Source organism: Salvelinus fontinalis, chromosome 37 (genome assembly GCF_029448725.1).
Source record: "Salvelinus fontinalis isolate EN_2023a chromosome 37, ASM2944872v1, whole genome shotgun sequence".
NCBI lineage: Eukaryota > Metazoa > Chordata > Actinopteri > Salmoniformes > Salmonidae > Salvelinus > Salvelinus fontinalis.
The window spans coordinates 28045408-28063340 of NC_074701.1; the positions used below are offsets into that span (position 1 = coordinate 28045408).

Consider the following 17933-nt stretch of genomic DNA (forward strand, 5'->3'; position numbering starts at 1 on the left):
GAGGTGCTGACTTGCTGCACCCTCGACAACTACTGTGATTATTATTATTTGACCATGCTGGTCATTTATGAACATCTTGGCCATGTTCTGTTATAATCTCCACCCGGCACAGCCAGAAGAGGACTGACCACCCCTCAGAGCCTGGTTCCTCTCTAGGTTCCTTCCTAGGTTTTGGCCTTTCTAGGGAGTTTTTCCTAGCCACCATGCTTCTACACCTGCATTGCTTGCTGTTTGGGGTTTTAGGCTGGGTTTCTGTATAGCACTTTGAGATATCAGCTGATGTAAGAAGGGCTTTATAAATACATTTGATTTGATAAACACCACAGCACAGTTGAAAAATATATGGCAAATAGAAATCAAAACCGGATGGTGTTCAGAGATAGCTGGGATAAAAGTTTAATAAAAGTTAAATATATATTATATATTTACAAAAAATATATGGGGGATTGTAAATTATGCAGACAATTACATTGATGGAAGCCACAATCTATCTGCAATATTAAAGCTGATCTACCTCCTAAAAAATTATAATACAAAAAATGTAATTTTAAAATAATTTCGATCATGAGAACATTTCGCCAAGAACACTGGTAAGTTTGCAGGATATGCACTATTCTTTACCGTTACATTTACAGTAAATTACATATTGTAATGCATGTTAATTCACAAAACATTCTTACAGTATTATCCATTGACGGTATACTCTGTTCTAACCTCAGAATTGACAGAAGCCCCCACGGTGGTGGCCGTGGCCATGCGCTGACAGACTAGCAGGAGTGGGCCGTGGTGGAGATGCTGAGGACCAGGAATGACATACGGCTGTCCGAAAAATAAAGCAGGCCATTGAGGAGAACGATGAACCATTTGCCAATGTGGCATCAATCAGCCTACAAACAATCTCCCGCCTTCTGAAGAGGCATCAGATATCTATGAAACACATTTTCCTGGTGCCTTTTGAGAGAAACAATGACCGGGTGAAACAACTGCGGGCCGAGTATGTTCCAGTACAGCTCTATATACTGTATTACTGTTACTATTTGATGCACATGCTACTTCACAATATCATATTGGAACTGTACTGTAAAAATAACTAACCAAATTATATTTTTAGGATGGTGCTTTATGTTGCTGTGAACCATCACAAGTATATTCTTCCAAGACGGCGTAGCAGTGTAGACGTCTTTGTCCTGTCGTGTCCCGTGTCCCTTGTATATATCTTTTTACATATTTTTCTTCGCATATCTTTTAAAAATACTTTCTTAAACCTCAACTTCTAAATACTCTCCTGCAACCCGCCTCACCCAATGTGGCGTGGATCTGCTTTTTTCTAAAGTATTTCTATTTACTTCTGATCTGGAATCCATCTACTGAAGATAGCCAGCTAACTGCCTACCAGCTATCAGTTAGCAAACCATTGCTAGCGGTCATCAGCTAACCTTTAGCTCGGAAAGCTCTCGCTAGTTCGAACAACGTGACTAAAACCAGAGCATAACGGACCTATTTCTCTCCATATCCCCGGATTCCTACCGCAAACTCTGAACATTTTCATCTGGATCTTCGCAACTAGCTAACCACAATCCCGGGTGACCACTCCTGGCTAGCGTTTCCATCCCGGAGCAGGCACCGGAGCAGGCACCAATTAGCCTGAAGCTAATTGGCTAGGGCTCCTGTGCTACCACTGAAGCCCACTCCTGGGCTACAAGACCCGGACCCATTTACTGCCGGTACGGAGCACGGAACCCCGCCTATCCTCTACGACTGGAATACCGACATAATCTGCCCGGGGACTCCAACAGCCGCCTCAGGCGTGACGCCCGCTGAAGGCCCATTCTGCTAACCTACTAGGCCTGTTAGCTACCTAGAGCTACCTGGAACCCTACTAATTCCACGACTGGTCTATCGACGTCACCGCACGAAGAGGCAAAAACAGACTTCCCCCCCATCGCGACGTCCCCCAAAGGCTAACTTGCCTGCCCCGGTCTGCTAACTGCTAGCTTATCTTTCAGCTAGCGCAGCCAGGAAGCTAGCACCAGTTAGCAAACACAATTCTACAATTCACAACCTCTCTTTCGCCATCGCTATCCGGCTTTGATTCTCTGTCGACACGACCACGTCTGGTTTGCAGACGTGCCCTCAACCGGCCTCCGTCTGAGCAGACCACCCCCCCGGGCTACTAACTTTAAACGCGTGCTAGCTTAGTGGAGGCCTCACTACTCCATCTACGGCTGCCCCCTGGACACTATGATCACTTGGCTACATAGCTGATGCCTGCTTGACTGTCCATTAATTCACGGTACTCCATTCTGTTTATTTGTGTTTTATCTGTCGGCTCTGTGCCTTAACTCAGGATCTGTGTGTAGTTAATCCGACCCTCTCTGCCCAGTCGTCGCCATTTTTACCTTCTGTTGCTGTGTTAGCTGACTAGCTGCTGTTATTTCACCTGCTGTTTTAGCTAGCTCTCCCAATCATGACCTGCAATCACTTTATGCCTTATTGTATGTCTCTCTCTAATATCAATATGCCTTACATACTGTTGTTCAGGCTAGTTATCATTGTTTTGGTTTGCAATGGACCCCGTAGTTCCACTCTCCGTACCTCTGATACCTCCTTTGTCCCACCCCCCACACATGCGGTGACCTCACCCATTGAGACCAGCATGTCCAGAGATACAACCTCTCTTATCATCACCCAGTGCCTGTGCTTGCCTCCGCTGTACCCGTGCCCCACCATACCCTGGTCTGCACATTATGCCCAGAATCTATTCTACCACGCCCATAAATCTGCTCCTTTTATTCCTTGTCCCCAACGCTCTAGGCGACCAGTTTTGATAGCCTTTAGCCGCACCCTCATCCTACTACTCCTCTGTTCCTCGGGTGATGTGGAGGTAAACCCAGGCCCTGCATGTCCCCAGTCACCCTCATTTGTTGACTTCTGTGATCGAAAAAGCCTTGGCCTCATGCATGTCAACATCAGAAGCCTCCTCCCCAAGTTTGCCTTACTCACCGCTTTAGCACACTCTGCCAACCCTGATGTCCTTGCCGTGTCTGAATCCTGGCTTAGAAAGGCCACCAAAAACTCTGAGATTTCCATACCCAACTATAACACTTTCCGTCAAGATAGAACTGCCAAAGGGGGAGGAGTTGCAATCTACTGCAGAGATAGCCTGCAAAGTTCTGTCATACTTTCCAAGTCTATGTTCGAACTTCTAATTTTAAAAATTAATCTCTCCAGAAATAAGTCTCTCACTGTTGCCGCCTGCTACCGACCCCCCTCAGCTCCCAGCTGTGCCCTGGACACCATCTGTGAATTGATCGCTCCCCATCTAGCTTCGGAGTTTGTTCTGTTAGGTGACCTAAACTGGGATATGCTTAACACCCCGGCAGTCCTACAATCTAAGCTTGATGCCCTCAATCTCACACAAATCATCAAGGAACCCACCAGGTACAACCCTAAATCCGTAAACATGGGCACCCTAATAGACATTATCCTGACCAACTTGCCCTCCAAATACACCTCTGCTGTCTTCAATCAAGATCTCAGCGATCACTGCCTCATTGCCTGTATCCGCCACGGGTCCACGGTCAAACGACCACCCCTCATCACTGTCAAACGCTCCCTGAAACACTTCTGCGAGCAGGCCTTTCTAATCGACCTGGCCCGGGTACCCTGGAAGGATATTGACCTCATCCCGTCAGTTGAGGATGCCTGGTCATTCTTTAAAAGTTACTTCCTCACCATATTAGACAAGCATGCTCCGTTCAAAAAATGCAGAACCAAGAACAGATATAGCCCTTGGTTCACTCCAGACCTGACTGCCCTCGACCAGCACAAAAACATCCTGTGGCGAACTGCAATAGCATCGAAGAGCCCCCGTGATATGCAACTGTTCAGGGAAGTCAGGAACCAATACACGCAGTCAGTCAGGAAAGCAAAGGCCAGCTTTTTCAAGCAGAAATTTGCATCCTGTAGCTCTAACTCCAAAAAGTTCTGGGATACTGTAAAGTCCATGGAAAACAAGAGCACCTCCTCCCAGCTGCCCACTGCACTGAGGCTAGATAACACGGTCACCACTGATAAGTCCGTGATAATCGAAAACTTCAACAAACATTTCTCAATGGCTGGCCATGCCTTCCACCTGGCGACTCCAACCTTGGCCAACAGCCCCGCCCCCCCCGCTGCTACTCGCCCAAGCCTCCCCAGCTTCTCCTTTACCCATATCCAGATAGCAGATGTTCTGAAAGAGCTGGAAAACCTGGACCCATACAAATCAGCTGGGCTTGACAATCTGGGCCCCCTATTTCTGAAACTGTCCGCTGCCATTGTCGCACCCCCTATTACCAGCCTGTTCAACCTCTCCTTCGTATCATCTGAGATCCCCAAGGATTGGAAAGCTGCCGCTGTCATCCCCCTCTTCAAAGGGGGAGACACCCTGGACCCAAACTTTTACAGACCTATATCCATCCTGCCCTGCCTAGCTAAGGTCTTCGAAAGCCAAGTCAACAAACAGATCACTGACCATCTCGAATCCCACCGTACCTTCTCCGCTGTGCAATCCGGTTTCCGAGCCGGTCACGGGTGCACCTCAGCCACGCTCAAGGTACTAAACGATATCATAACCGCCATCGATAAAAGACATTACTGTGCAGCCGTCTTCATCGACCTGGCCAAGGCTTTCGACTCTGTCAATCACCATATTCTTATCGGCAGACTCAATAGCCTCGGTTTTTCTAATGACTGCCTTGCCTGGTTCACCAACTACTTTGCAGACAGAGTTCAGTGTGTCAAATCGGAGGGCATGTTGTCCGGTCCTCTGGCAGTCTCTATGGGGGTACCACAGGGTTCAATTCTCGGGCCGACTCTTTTCTCTGTATACATCAATGATGTTGCTCTTGCTGCGGGCGATTCCCTGATCCACCTCTACGCAGACGACACCATTCTGTATACTTCCGGCCCTTCCCTGGACACTGTGCTATCTAACCTCCAAACGAGCTTCAATGCCATACAACACTCCTTCCGTGGCATCCAACTGCTCTTATACGCTAGTAAAACCAAATGCATGGTTTTCAACCGTTCGATGCCTGCACCCGCACGCCCGACTAGCATCACCACCCTGGACGGTTCCGACCTAGAATATGTAGACATCTATAAGTACCTAGGTGTCTGGCTAGACTGCAAACTCTCCTTCCAGACTCATATCAAACATCTCCAATCCAAAATCAAATCTAGAGTCGGCTTTCTATTCCGGAACAAAGCCTCCTTCACTCACGCCGCCAAACTTACCCTAGTAAAACTGACTATCCTACCGATCCTCGACTTCGGCGATGTCATCTACAAAATAGCCTCCAATACTCTACTCAGCAAACTGGATGCAGTTTATCACAGTGCCATCCGTTTTGTTACTAAAGCACCTTATACGACCCACCACTGCGACCTGTATGCCCTAGTCGGCTGGCCCTCGCTACATGTTCGTCGTCAGACCCACTGGCTCCAGGTCATCTACAAGGCTATGCTAGGCAAAGTGCCGCATTATCTCAGTTCACTGGTCACGATGGCTACACCCACCCGTAGCACGCGCTCCAGCAGGTGTATCTCACTGATCATCCCTAAAGCCAAAACCTCATTTGGACGCCTTTCCTTCCAGTTCTCTGCTGCCTGCGACTGGAACGAATTGCAAAAATCTCTGAAGTTGGAGACTTTTATCTCCCTCAACAACTTTAAAAATCTGCTATCCGAGCAGCTAACTGATCGCTGCAGCTGTACATAGTCCATCTGTAAACTACCCACCCAATTTACCTACCTCACCCCCATACTGCTTTTATTTATTTACTTTTCTGCACTTTTGCACACCAGTATCTCTTCTTGCACATGATCATCTGATGATTTATCACTCCAGTGTTAATCAGCTAAATTGTAATTATTCGATTTATTGCCTACCTCATGCCTTTTGCACACATTGTATATAGATTCTGTTTTTCTACCATGTTATTGACTTGTCTATTGTTTACTCCATGTGTAACTCTGTGTTATTGTCTGTTCACACTGCTATGCTTTATCTTGGCCAGGTCGCAGTTGCAAATGAGAACTTGTTCTCAACTAGCCTACCTGGTTAAATAAAGGTGAAAAAAAAAAAAAAAAAAAAAAAAAAATATCTTTGTTGATGAAGCGGGCTTCAACTTGGCATCGTGGGCAGAACCTCATAAGCCAATAGGGGGCCGTCAAAGTGCAAGGACAACGTGGGGGAAACATCCTGCATGTGCGCAGCTATCTCTGAAGACGGTGTGGAAGGATGTAGGCCATTACTTGGATCCTACAACACTGCACACCTCATTGTGTTTCTCAATGAAATTGAGCAGGCTTGCTAAGGTGAAGGGGTCACCTATTTCATTGCGTGGGACAATGTTAGGTTTCAGCATGCAGAGGTGGTTCAGTCATGGTATGGGCCCATCCCTGATTCGTGACCCTATATCTGCCCCCATACTCTCCTTTCCTCAACCCTATTGAGGATTTGTTTTCAGCATGGAGGTGGAAGGTGTACGATCGCATCCCCATGAGCGTGCCACCCTCCTTCTGGCCATGGATGAGGCATGTAACGACATCAATGCAGACCAGTCAAGCTTGTATTGTCCCGCGGTGCATGAACAATGAGGACATTCACTGGGGCTTGACGCATATTAATGCGTACTTAACATTGTTTTCATTTCATTTGTTTCATTTGATTAGACAGTAAACCTATATTGTAATTACATCTGAAAAATAAAGTTGTTTTTTCATGAATGATTGTAGAGGATGTCTTCATTGATCACACCTTTGATTACACATTGGATAGAGATGATGGAAATAATATATTTTCTGTACATTTTGTTAGGTAATGTAAGTGCATTGCCTAATGTGAAAACTGTAATCTACTGTAATTTACAGTACTGTAGCATATTACCTTCAGCACTTCTAAGGGTGATTTGAAACGCGGATCTTGCATTGTTTGCTATTGGATTAACTGGTCAAAATGATTACATTGAAAATATAACTTTGTTGTGTTTTGGGTATTAAACCAATGTTCTTATTACATTTCACAATAAACTTATATTTTTAAGCAATGGTTGTGTGGTGAGAGATGTTTACAAACCAAATGAATGCACAATGACAGGTTTTGAATGAAAGACGGGCCCGCTTTACCAGTTTGGAGTTTTGTACTAAGAGTTGTGAAAATGTACCACATACTTGTGAAATAGTACCAAAGCGATAAAAATAAACTGTATTATAAACTGGGTGGTTCGAGCCCTGAATGCTGATTGGCTGAAAGCGGTGGTATACGAGACCGTATACCACGGGAATGACAGAACATTTTTTTTTATTGTTCTAATTACGTTTGTAACCAGTTTATAATAGCAATAAGGCACCTTGGGGGTTTGTGGTATATGGCCAATATACCACGGCTAAGGGCTGTATCCAAGAACAGTCCTTAGCCATGGTATATTGGCCATATACCACACCCGCCTCGTGCCTTAATGCTTAAATAGCCCATGTGGTTGTTATGACTTGATCGCTCTGCATTAAGGACTAAATTATCCAAAGGAGAGAGCTGTTCTTATCAGACTGGAGGGAAGTGTGGAGTATAAGCATCAACAACAAGTTATGAGCTAAAAAAATAACTACTTCACACACACACACACAGAGAGAGCTTTAGGGACACGCACACTCACAAAACAAATCTCAAGGGAGGGGACATGTGCAACAAAATTGTCAAAGACAAGATATCCGTCATTAAGTCACTGACCTTCTCGATCTTGTCCAGCCACTCCTTGTTGGACTGCAGCTCGGCCATGAACGCCTGGTGTTTGAGCCATTTGCTGTGGAGGTTTCTGGCTTCGTCGTACGACATGTCCTGAGCCGTGAGCATCTTCTCATTGATCCACAGGGAGAGCTGCACACACCAAAGAGCCAATTAGTGAGATACACACACACAGAGAGTAGGTGAGGGGTATGTTATATGGGTGTGATAGGGGGCAGCTCACCTCTTGGCAGTCCTGGAGGAACTTCTGCAGGTCTCTGTTATCCTTCAGCTTACAGAGAAGCTCACTGGCCACCATGCGGTTCTTCTTATGTCTTCAAACACACACACAAGGACAGGGCTTAAAACATGATATATTTAGCACAGAGAGAGTTAAGAGTTCAGAAACAGCTGTTTCAAAAAAATGTATAGGTAATGATGGCTACCACATACACAATAAATCAAATTGTATAGCGCTTTTAACAAAGTATTCAATACCTCTCATCGATAGAGTCCACTTTCTCCTGGATGCGGTCAGCGTTGACGTTTCCATCGCTGACTAGCCTGCGTCCGGTGTCCACCACAGCTTTGATCTTCTCCTCGTTGGCGTCCATGGTGGTCATGAAGTCCTCCTGCTTCTTAATGGCTCCCTCCGCCCCCTCCAGAGTCCTGGGCATCTCTGTATGGGCCAGCACATACTCCTGAGAGAGAGAGAGAGAGAGAGAGAGAGAGAGGAGGGAGGCAGGGAAAGAGGGAATGAGGAAGGAGGCGGACAGTAACGGCGTCAGTGAGTGTGCCATTCAACTCTTGAACAAGAACATGGAGGTGACTCCCATGTACTGTAGCCCACCGTAGCACAGTACCAGCGGATATGGTGTTTCTCTCAGAAATCTTTCCAGAGCACTGAGCCAACAGAGGTGTGTGTGTACATGCTTCTGATTGGCTGGGATGTGAGCGGTAGTGCTGAACAGCACAGTCAGTGTGGACCAGCTGAAGCCCCAGACAGTGATCTGACTAATAGAGCCATCTGCCTCTCTTAGCATCACTCTAATAATGAGGGGTTCAACCCCTCGGCTAGACCACAAAGGAATGCGCATACACACACACGCATACTATCTTTAACAATTTGTGTGTAGGCCATTATTTAACTAAAGTTAACATTAACAGTGTGATGTATGATGCAGTACTTGCAATGGCGAGTTGCAGTACCGAGAGCTCGCTTTGTACACTGTGCCATCGCATTTATTCAAAACGTTCAGGTTATTTTGCTCACTGCCATTTGTCTGAAACAAAAATGGGCAGAAGTGTAGTGCTTTCCCTGACAAAAAAAAAATCTTGATTGACCGAGAGTCTTCTGTTCTTTCGACCAATCGATTGGTTGAAATGTTAAAATGTGTATTTTTTCCATATATAGACACGTCCTATGTGTTTCAATCAAATCAACTATGTACTGAGCTTGTCTGATGATTTAAACCGTTTGATGAAATAATTAAGACGAATGACTATAGGGAGTCTGACTGCAATTGATTTGATTGTGCTGGTCTCAGACTTGCTGCGCTGTGTAAATTTTTTTAAGCGAGTGACTATCTAACTAGCACCCGTTGTCTCTCCCTCCTGCAGCGACCACCACAGAACATCGACAGTGTTTATCGCGCTGTCCGTGTTGCTGAAGCAGCCATTTCTGATTGAAAAGTTCTGTTACTGAAATTTGTTTGGGAAAAACGTTCCCTATTCCCTCAACCCTTTCTCTCTTTACGTGATGCATGAATGCATCGCATGCATGTGACCAATAGGGCCTGACCCATAGCATATCATAATCACATTAAATACATTGGTTATAACAAACTTCAAACACATGACAGCAAAATGGATGCAGATGACGTGACAAATAAACTCGAAATGGAGGAATGGTTGGTTGCTCAAGAGGTAAAGGTGAAGCTAGATGTGTGGAATAAATTTGACTAGTTGTGGAAAATACTGGAGATAAAAAATGTTTTGCTACTGCTCGACTAAAAAATCTCGGTCAAGCAACAGCCTATCAACCAAACAATCTACCAGTCGACTAAATGGGGTCAGCCCTATAGAAGTGTGCAGTGTGATGTTACCTGGTTGTTGAGGAAGGCCTCAGCCTGCTTGGTGTCCCTGAGGAACAGCTGGTGGGCATGGGACTGGGACAGTAGGTTCTGACGGTTCTCCCACATCTTGTGCAGCTCGTTCCAGCCCGTGTCCAGGGCCTGCAGCCTCTGCCTCAGGAACATGTACTGGGCGTCAGTCTGGCCCTGGGTCACCATCTCGCCCATGTCCCTCATCTTCTGGTAGTCCTCCTCGTAGTTGCGGATCTCGTTCTTGATGCCCTCGTGCTGCGCCAGAAGCTTCTCGGCCTCCGTCAGTGTGTTGGGCATGTCCTCTGAGGCGATGGCCGTCTGGGTTTTGGACAGCCATGATTGGAAGTCATCCAGCTCCCGGAGGAACTGCTGTAGCTTGCTGGCCTCTCCCAGAGACTCCTCGCGATTCTTCAAGGTGCCCTTCATCTCATCCCACACCCCTGTGATCTCCCCCAGACGACCCATGATGCCCTGGGCCTGGTCAGGGTGCTCAGTCGCCAGGCACTCCCCCTCCTTCCCCAGTTCTCCCAGCTTGTCCTCGATGGCAGCCAGGTCACGCTCCATGCCGGTGAGTTTGCGCTGTAGGGCCATGACCCCGGCAAGATCGTTGCCCAGCTCCTGGGTGGACTCGATCACCTTGGTCTTCTCACGGATCCACGACTTGGTTTCATTGCACTCCAGGTGGTAGTTCTGCACGCCCAGAGCTGAGTTGAGGGAGTCTTTCTTCAGGTCAACTAGGTCACGGAACTGGCTCCATCTAGAGTGACGTAGAAACACACCCAGTCAGGGGAGAGAACATTTCCACTAGAGGTTTTTAACTGAGGTTAACTGTAGTTGGTGTTGAGATTGATGTAGGATGTTACTCTACCTGGTGTTGAGTTTGTCCTGTTGGGCTTTGATCTCCTTCTCACTGGGGTGACCACTGTGGATTAGTTGCCTAGCAATCTGGTTCACCACGGCAACGCGGGATGCTTGGTTGTTCATCTCTGGCTCCAGACTCTCAAACCTGCGGGGGAAGAGGGGGTACAGAAGGGGAGGAGAAGGGGGAGGTGGAGATACAGAGAGGGGAGTAGGAGGTAGAGAGAGGTGGGTAGAAAGGGTGAGGTGGTGGTAGACCGAGGGTGGGGGGGTAGAGAGAGGTTGAGGTAGAGAGCGGGGGTAGAGGAGGTAGAGAGAGGGGGTAGAATAAGTTAGGTGGTGGTAGACAGAGGGGGAGGTGGTGGTAGAGGGGGGGTAGAAAGGGGGTGGAGGAGAGGAGACGGCAGTAGAGAGGGGCGTAGAGAGACGGGGAGGAGGTGGTAGAGAGACGGGGAGGAGGTGGTAGAGAGACGGGGAGGAGGTGGTAGAGAGACGAGGAGGAGGTGGTAGAGAGACGGGGAGGAGGTGGTAGAGAGACGGGGGGGAGGTGGTAGAGAGACGGGGGGGAGGTGGTAGAGACGGGGGGGAGGTGGTAGAGACGGGGGGGAGGTGGTAGAGACGGGGGGGAGGTGGTAGAGACGGGGGGGAGGTGGTAGAGACGGGGAGGAGGTGGTAGAGACGGGGGGGAGGTGGTAGAGACGGGGGGGAGGTGGTAGAGACGGGGGGGAGGTGGTAGAGACGGGGAGGAGGTGGTAGAGACGGGGAGGAGGTGGTAGAGACGGGGAGGAGGTGGTAGAGACGGGGAGGAGGTGGTAGAGACGGGGAGGAGGTGGTAGAGACGGGGAGGAGGTGGTAGAGACGGGGAGGAGGTGGTAGAGACGGGGGGGAGGTGGTAGAGAGGGGGGAGGTAAAGAAGGGGAGGAGGATGTAGAGAGAGGGAATAGAGACGGGGAGGTAGAGAGAGGGGGAGGAGGAAGAGAGGGGGAGGGGGAGGAGGAAGAGAGGCGGAGGTAGAGAGGGGGAGGGGGAGGAGGAAGAGAGGGGGAGGTAGAGAGATGGACATAGAATGGGAGAGGAGGTGGTAGAGAGATGGTTTAGAATAGGGGGAGGAGGTGGTAGAGAGAGGGAGCAGGTAGAGAGAGGGGTAGAGAAGGGGGGAGGAGGTGTAGAGAGGGGTGTAGAATAGCGGGAAGAGGAGCAATGAGTGTACTGTACATAAGCAGATGGAAACAATATGATTTTTATGTTAATTCTGTTAACATGCTTTGTTTCCAGCTAAACTAATGCCATGTTCCAGCTGTCAGTATATAGAAGCAAAGCCAATGAAACAGGAGTCTGGGAATGGTTCCATGCGGTGGACAGTGAGTAAACAGTGTGGAGGGGGAGACATCATTTCAGACCAGAGACACACGGAGTAAACAACCCATTGAACTACTGTCCAAAACACTAAGCTAACTGAGGACACAGCCTGTTTCTTCTCAGTATGGGAAGACTTCAGAATGATTTGGCTTTATAAAATTGTAGGCACTGTTGCTAAGTGAATTATAGGATTCTAGTTTCCACACCTTGCACTTGCAGCCCACCCTAGCTGGCATAAAAAGTATTTGTTTCACACATCCCTTCCAATGTGTTACATTCCAATGTCCAGTCAAACCACCGGGGGAACATACATTTAATTCTCTCTCTGACAGACATACAAAGTTATTGCAAATATTCGGAATTTCCTTGGCACAGGGGTTTCACTGTGGGAGTTCTGTCTCAAGTCTGCCTCAAGAGAAAGGGTTGTCTTGAAATGACAACAGAGCTCCAAATTGATCAACTGATATAATGCATCTGAACTCGATAAGCATGGTTAGGGCTGGGTGTCTTTACCTGTGCTGAACCACTTCCAGATCTTCCAGTTTCTCTGGTATCTCCATACTGTTGAGCCACTGCTCCTTCTCATCGATCCACACCTCACAGGCGTCCGCCTCGCTGAACATCTTGTAGAGGGCCAGGGCGTCCTGCAGGGCCTGCTTCCTCAGACGGGTCAGCTCAGCCACCTCCTTGTAGCGCTCTTCAATGCCTGCCAGGCGCCCCTGCACCTCCTCTGAGCCAGTCTGTTCCTTGGGTAGGGTTTTGGACTGCTCGTGCAGGGCGTCGATGACTGGTCGGTAGCTGGTGATCTCCTCGGCCACGTCCTTGTGCTTCTTGACCAGGGCCTGGGTGGAGAACTCGTCGTGGCCAACGTCGGCACTGGACACGATGCGGAGTACATCCAGCATCCAGGTGTCGATGTCGTCTGCGTCAGCCTGGAACTGGTGCAGGTTGCAGGCCTCCTCCAGCCGGGCCTTCCTGACTGCAGACAGCCCCTCCAGGGCCGCCCACTGCGCCTGGATGTCTTGGATGCGCTTGCGGATCTTGTCAGCTCCGAAGTGGTCTGCGGCCACCAGCTCCTCTCCCTGTTTGATGGTCTGCTGCAAGTGGCCAGCGCGACCGCTCATCTCGTCCTCGAAGGCGCGATGCTGGCTCAGCAGGCGCACGGCGCCCGTCAGGTCCTTGCCACAGTCCTCCGAGGACAGGATTTGTTCCTTCTCCCGGATCCAGCCCTCCTCCTCGGCCATCTCCCAGAAGAACTTCCAGAGGCGGCGGGACTCCTCCAGGCGGGCGCAGCGCTCGGCTGCCAGCTGGCTCAGCTCTGCGTAGCAGAACTCCATGTGGGCCACGCGGTCCCGGATAACCTGAGGGTCACAGGGCTTGTAGCCTAAAAGGGGGGACAGGAACACGTCACACTCAGAACACCTCTATCATTTAAACTGAAAATACAAGCTTATATCCCTGACAAAGAACAAGGACTTATTTTTCTGACAGGTGGCAGCATTGTCTTGGATAATACAATAAGAATATACACTGAGTGTACAAAACATTAAGTACATCTTCCTAACATTGACTGGCACCCCTTTTGCCCTCAGAACAGCCTCAATTCATTGGGACATAGACTCTACAAGGTGTTGAAAGTGTTCCACAGGGATAATGGTCCATGTTGACTCCAATGCTTCCCACAGTTGTGTCAAGTTGGCTGGATGTCCTTTGGGTGGTGGACCATTCTTGATACACACGGGAAACTGTTGAGCGTGAAAAACCCAGCAGCGTTGCTGTTCTTGACATAAACCAGTGCGCCTGGCACCTACTACCATACCCTGTTCAAAGACACAAATCTTTTGTCTTTCCCATTCACCCTCTGAATGGCACACATACACAATCCATGTCTCAAGGCTTAAAAATCCTTCTTTAACCTGTCTCCTCCCCTTCATCTACACTGATTGAAGTGGATTTTAACAAGTGACATTAATAAGGGATCATAACATTCACCTGGTCAGTCTATGTCATGGAAAGAGCAGGTGTTCATAATGTTTTGTACACTCAGTGTATAGCTATACCCTTAAGGATTCAATTCATCTCTAATCTCTCCTGCTTTTACACTCCATCCAAATATAGCCTACAGATATCACCCACAGAGAGAGCAAAAATTAAATCCACCCAAAACTGACTAATCCCAGCACGTGACTCACCCTCTGCATCGATGGCAAACTTCTGAGCGTTGTTGTTAACGGCTTTGACGCGGTTGGCTTGGATGGCGATATCAGCCTCCACCAGAGCATGCTTCTGCAGCAGGTCCTCCACTCCCAGCAGGTGTTTCCCATAGTCCTGGGACAGCAGCAGCATCTGAAGATACAGAGCACAGCCACAGGGTCAGGAAGATCGCAGGTCACTGGGGTCAATAGTTGGCAATCTAACTAAGCGAAAGATAGTTGCTCGTACATCACAAAATGTGACAATTCTTACCGCACCATCCAACCACATTGTCCCCAATCTATCCCTCAATCATCACCACCACCATCTTCCTCACCTTCATCTCGTCCATCCAGTCCATGATGTGGAGCATCTCTTGGAAGACCCTCTGCAGGCCCAGGTTCATCTCCAGACGGGTGCGCCGGGCCTTCAGCAGCTCCAGCAGGTACTCCCACAGACGCAGCACGTTGTCCTTCCTCGCAGTCACACGCTTGATGTCGTGGTAGTTCTCCGCCTCCAGCTCCTTGGCCACAGAGAGCACAGCCTGCACACGCTCCTCGTAGGCGCCGATGTCCGTCTCGATGGCCTCGTGCTTCTTGGTTGCAGCCTCCACTGCCTGCAGGTCGAAGCCGAAGTTGTCCTAACGGAGGGAGGGAGCGAGAGAAAGAAAGGAGTGAGGTGAGTTAAAAAGGTTGTATCTAACAGTATAGATCTACCAGGGAGATATTACATGGGTCTGTATAGAACTACCAGGGAGATATTACATGGGTCTGTATAGAACTACTAGGGAGATATTACATGGGTCTGTATAGAACTACCAGGGAGATATTACATGGGTCTGTATAGATCTACCAGGGAGATATTACATGGGTCTGTATAGATCTACCAGGGAGATATTACATGGGTCTGTATAGAACTACTAGGGAGATATTACATGGGTCTGTATAGAACTACTAGGGAGATATTACATGGGTCTGTATAGAACTACTAGGGAGATATTACATGGGTCTGTATAGAACTACTAGGGAGATATTACATGGGTCTGTATAGAACTACCAGGGAGATATTACATGGGTCTGTATAGAAGTACCAGGGAGATATTACATGGGTCTGTATAGAAGTACCAGGGAGATATTAAATGGGTCTGTATAGAAGTACCAGGGAGATATTACATGGGTCTGTATAGAAGTACCAGGGAGATATTAAATGGGTCTGTATAGAAGTACCAGGGAGATATTAAATGGGTCTGTATAGAAGTACCAGGGAGATATTACATGGGTCTGTATAGAAGTACCAGGGAGATATTACATGGGTCTGTATAGAAGTACCAGGGAGATATTAAATGGGTCTGTATAGAAGTACCAGGGAGATATTAAATGGGTCTGTATAGAAGTACCAGGGAGATATTACATGGGTCTGTATAGAAGTACCAGGGAGATATTACATGGGTCTGTATAGAAGTACCCGGGAGATATTAAATGGGTGAACATCATGAGGATGAGACTCCATGACCAGAGCGGATGATGGCTATGAACCAAAACAGTTCAGGTAGACAATGTACAGTAGGAGTAGTGTCATTGTTAGTGTGTACCACCAGTGTGTGTGTATCAATGAGTGTGTTTTTCATGAGTGTGTGTTACCTGCGAGACGAGGCGTTGGTTTTCACTCAGCCATGTCTCTCTCATGGCGGCCTTGCGGTCGAAGCGGCGGGCCAGCTGCTCCAGTTTCTCCTGACGAATCAGCTCCGTCCTCAGTGCCAGCTCCCTCTCATGCTCCGACTTCTCCAGCCTCTCCCAGGCCTGACAGACACACACGTTCAAGTAACGGTCATACAGGTTCACCGTACAGAACTCTATGGATCTAATACATCTACTGTACTCAGGGCTGGCCCCCCCCATTAGGCAAGATTAGGCGGCCGCCTACGGCAGCACTTGAAATGGGGTGGTATTTTGACAAGTGGCTGCCGCCATCCGGCACCCCTGATCGGCTACTACACCGCCCGCGGCACCCCAGCCACCAGCTCATAGCGTTGCTGCAGTTCCCGCCCCCACCCCGCTTCTCCCGAAGTTCACTCCCACTATCCTTGGTAGCTACGGTGATGTAAACTAAACCCACCTAGCAACTGTACAATCCCCCAAAGCAAAGTAAATCTTCCTGTCATTAACTATACTAAACTCACAGAAACCACGTCTATGCATTAAATCTACTTGAACCCTCTGTCGATCAGCTTACCGCCCTTAAACTGTCTGTCAATCACTGTAATCAATTCAAACCTAATCAAGGACACCAGGGTTTCTGAGTGTTTGTTTTTGGCCAGGCTGTTGAGATAAGCCTGTTCTTTATTAAGGAGCACTAGGTATCACCTTGTTGATGTCTGAGATGAGTTTGCCGTCCCGTGGCATGTAGACCTTCTGATTGTTGGCCCTCATCTTACTTTGAATGGTGAAGAGGAGAATCTCCAGGTTGCCCTTCTCTGTGAACCTGACAGAAACACAAAGAGAATAACATCATTGTAATGTTGAGTGTAAACCTGACCGGGGAGATTAGCCCAATTCCACTCTAATGGCTGGTGGCTTTTGCCTTGACCCATGCAACTCCAGCTATTAACAAAAAGATAAGCATTATTTTCTTGCCAGTAGGGCACAGAAGATATATTTTGTCAGCAGTAGGGGTGACATTGTTGCCTCTATAGAAATAGTGCCAAAGTCAATTTCAACAGGCTGAAACATTTGTCTAAACAAGCTTTGCTTTTAGCCACCTCTCAGAATGAAGAAATGGAATTCAGAAAAAAGCTTTGAGGAACGCCAAGGCCAAGAGCAGGTTCGTGTTTTTCATCATGAATCTTGTTTTGGAGGCAGCTCTGCAGAGTGGTCACTAGCTGGCACAGCCACAAAGTCATGAAATAAGGTTAGTTTAAGGTTTATAATCATAACTGCCAACCCTAATGCCTAATGGGCACCCTTATTGGGCACCCTCATAGACATTATCCTGACCAACTTGCCCTCCAAATACACCTCTGCTGTCTTCAATCAGGATCTCAGCAATCACTGCCTCATTGCCTGTATCCACGTTCAAACGACCACCCCTCATCACTGTCAAACGCTCCCTAAAACACTTCTGCGAGCAGGCCTTTCTAATTGACCTGGCCCGGGTATCCTGGAAGGATATTGACCTCATCCTGTCAGTTGAGGATGCCTGGTCATTCTTTAAAAGTAACTTCCTCACAATCTTAGATAAGCATGCCCTGTTAAAAAAATGCAGAACTAAGAACAGATATAGCCCTTGGTTCACTCCAGACCTGACTGCCCTCGACCAGCACAAAAACATCCTGTGGCAGACTGCACTAGCATCGAATAGTCCCCGCGATATGCAACCGTTCAGGGAAGTCAGGAACCAATACACGCAGTCAGTCAGGAAAGCAAAGGCTAGCTTTTTCAAGCAGAAATGTGCATCCTGTAGCTCTATATCAATGATGTTGCTCTTGCTGCGGGCGATTCCCTGATCCACCTCTACGCAGACGACACCATTCTGTATACTTCTGGCCCTTCCTTGGACACTGTGCTATCTAACCTCCAAATGAGCTTCAATGCCATACAACACTCCTTCCGTGGCCTCCAACCGCTCTTAAACGCTAGTAAAACCAAATGCAT

At 48.1% G+C, this 17933-nt stretch overlaps 1 protein-coding gene across 2 annotated transcripts in view; it reads right to left on the reverse strand.

Moving 5' to 3' along the window:
* The window catches only part of LOC129836461 (spectrin beta chain, non-erythrocytic 1-like), a 138736-nt gene that overhangs the window by 32716 nt on the left and 88087 nt on the right, over nucleotides 1-17933 (reverse strand). For both annotated transcript variants that reach the window (XM_055902666.1, XM_055902665.1), the window contains 10 exons: nucleotides 16647-16764; nucleotides 15924-16082; nucleotides 14621-14923; nucleotides 14283-14436; nucleotides 12604-13474; nucleotides 10742-10879; nucleotides 9874-10630; nucleotides 8267-8469; nucleotides 8013-8103; nucleotides 7775-7921 (listed from right to left, as the gene is read on the reverse strand). In XM_055902666.1, the coding sequence (XP_055758641.1) occupies nucleotides 7775-7921; nucleotides 8013-8103; nucleotides 8267-8469; nucleotides 9874-10630; nucleotides 10742-10879; nucleotides 12604-13474; nucleotides 14283-14436; nucleotides 14621-14923; nucleotides 15924-16082; nucleotides 16647-16764 (2941 nt within the window). The remainder of the gene's footprint in view (nucleotides 1-7774; nucleotides 7922-8012; nucleotides 8104-8266; nucleotides 8470-9873; nucleotides 10631-10741; nucleotides 10880-12603; nucleotides 13475-14282; nucleotides 14437-14620; nucleotides 14924-15923; nucleotides 16083-16646; nucleotides 16765-17933) is intronic.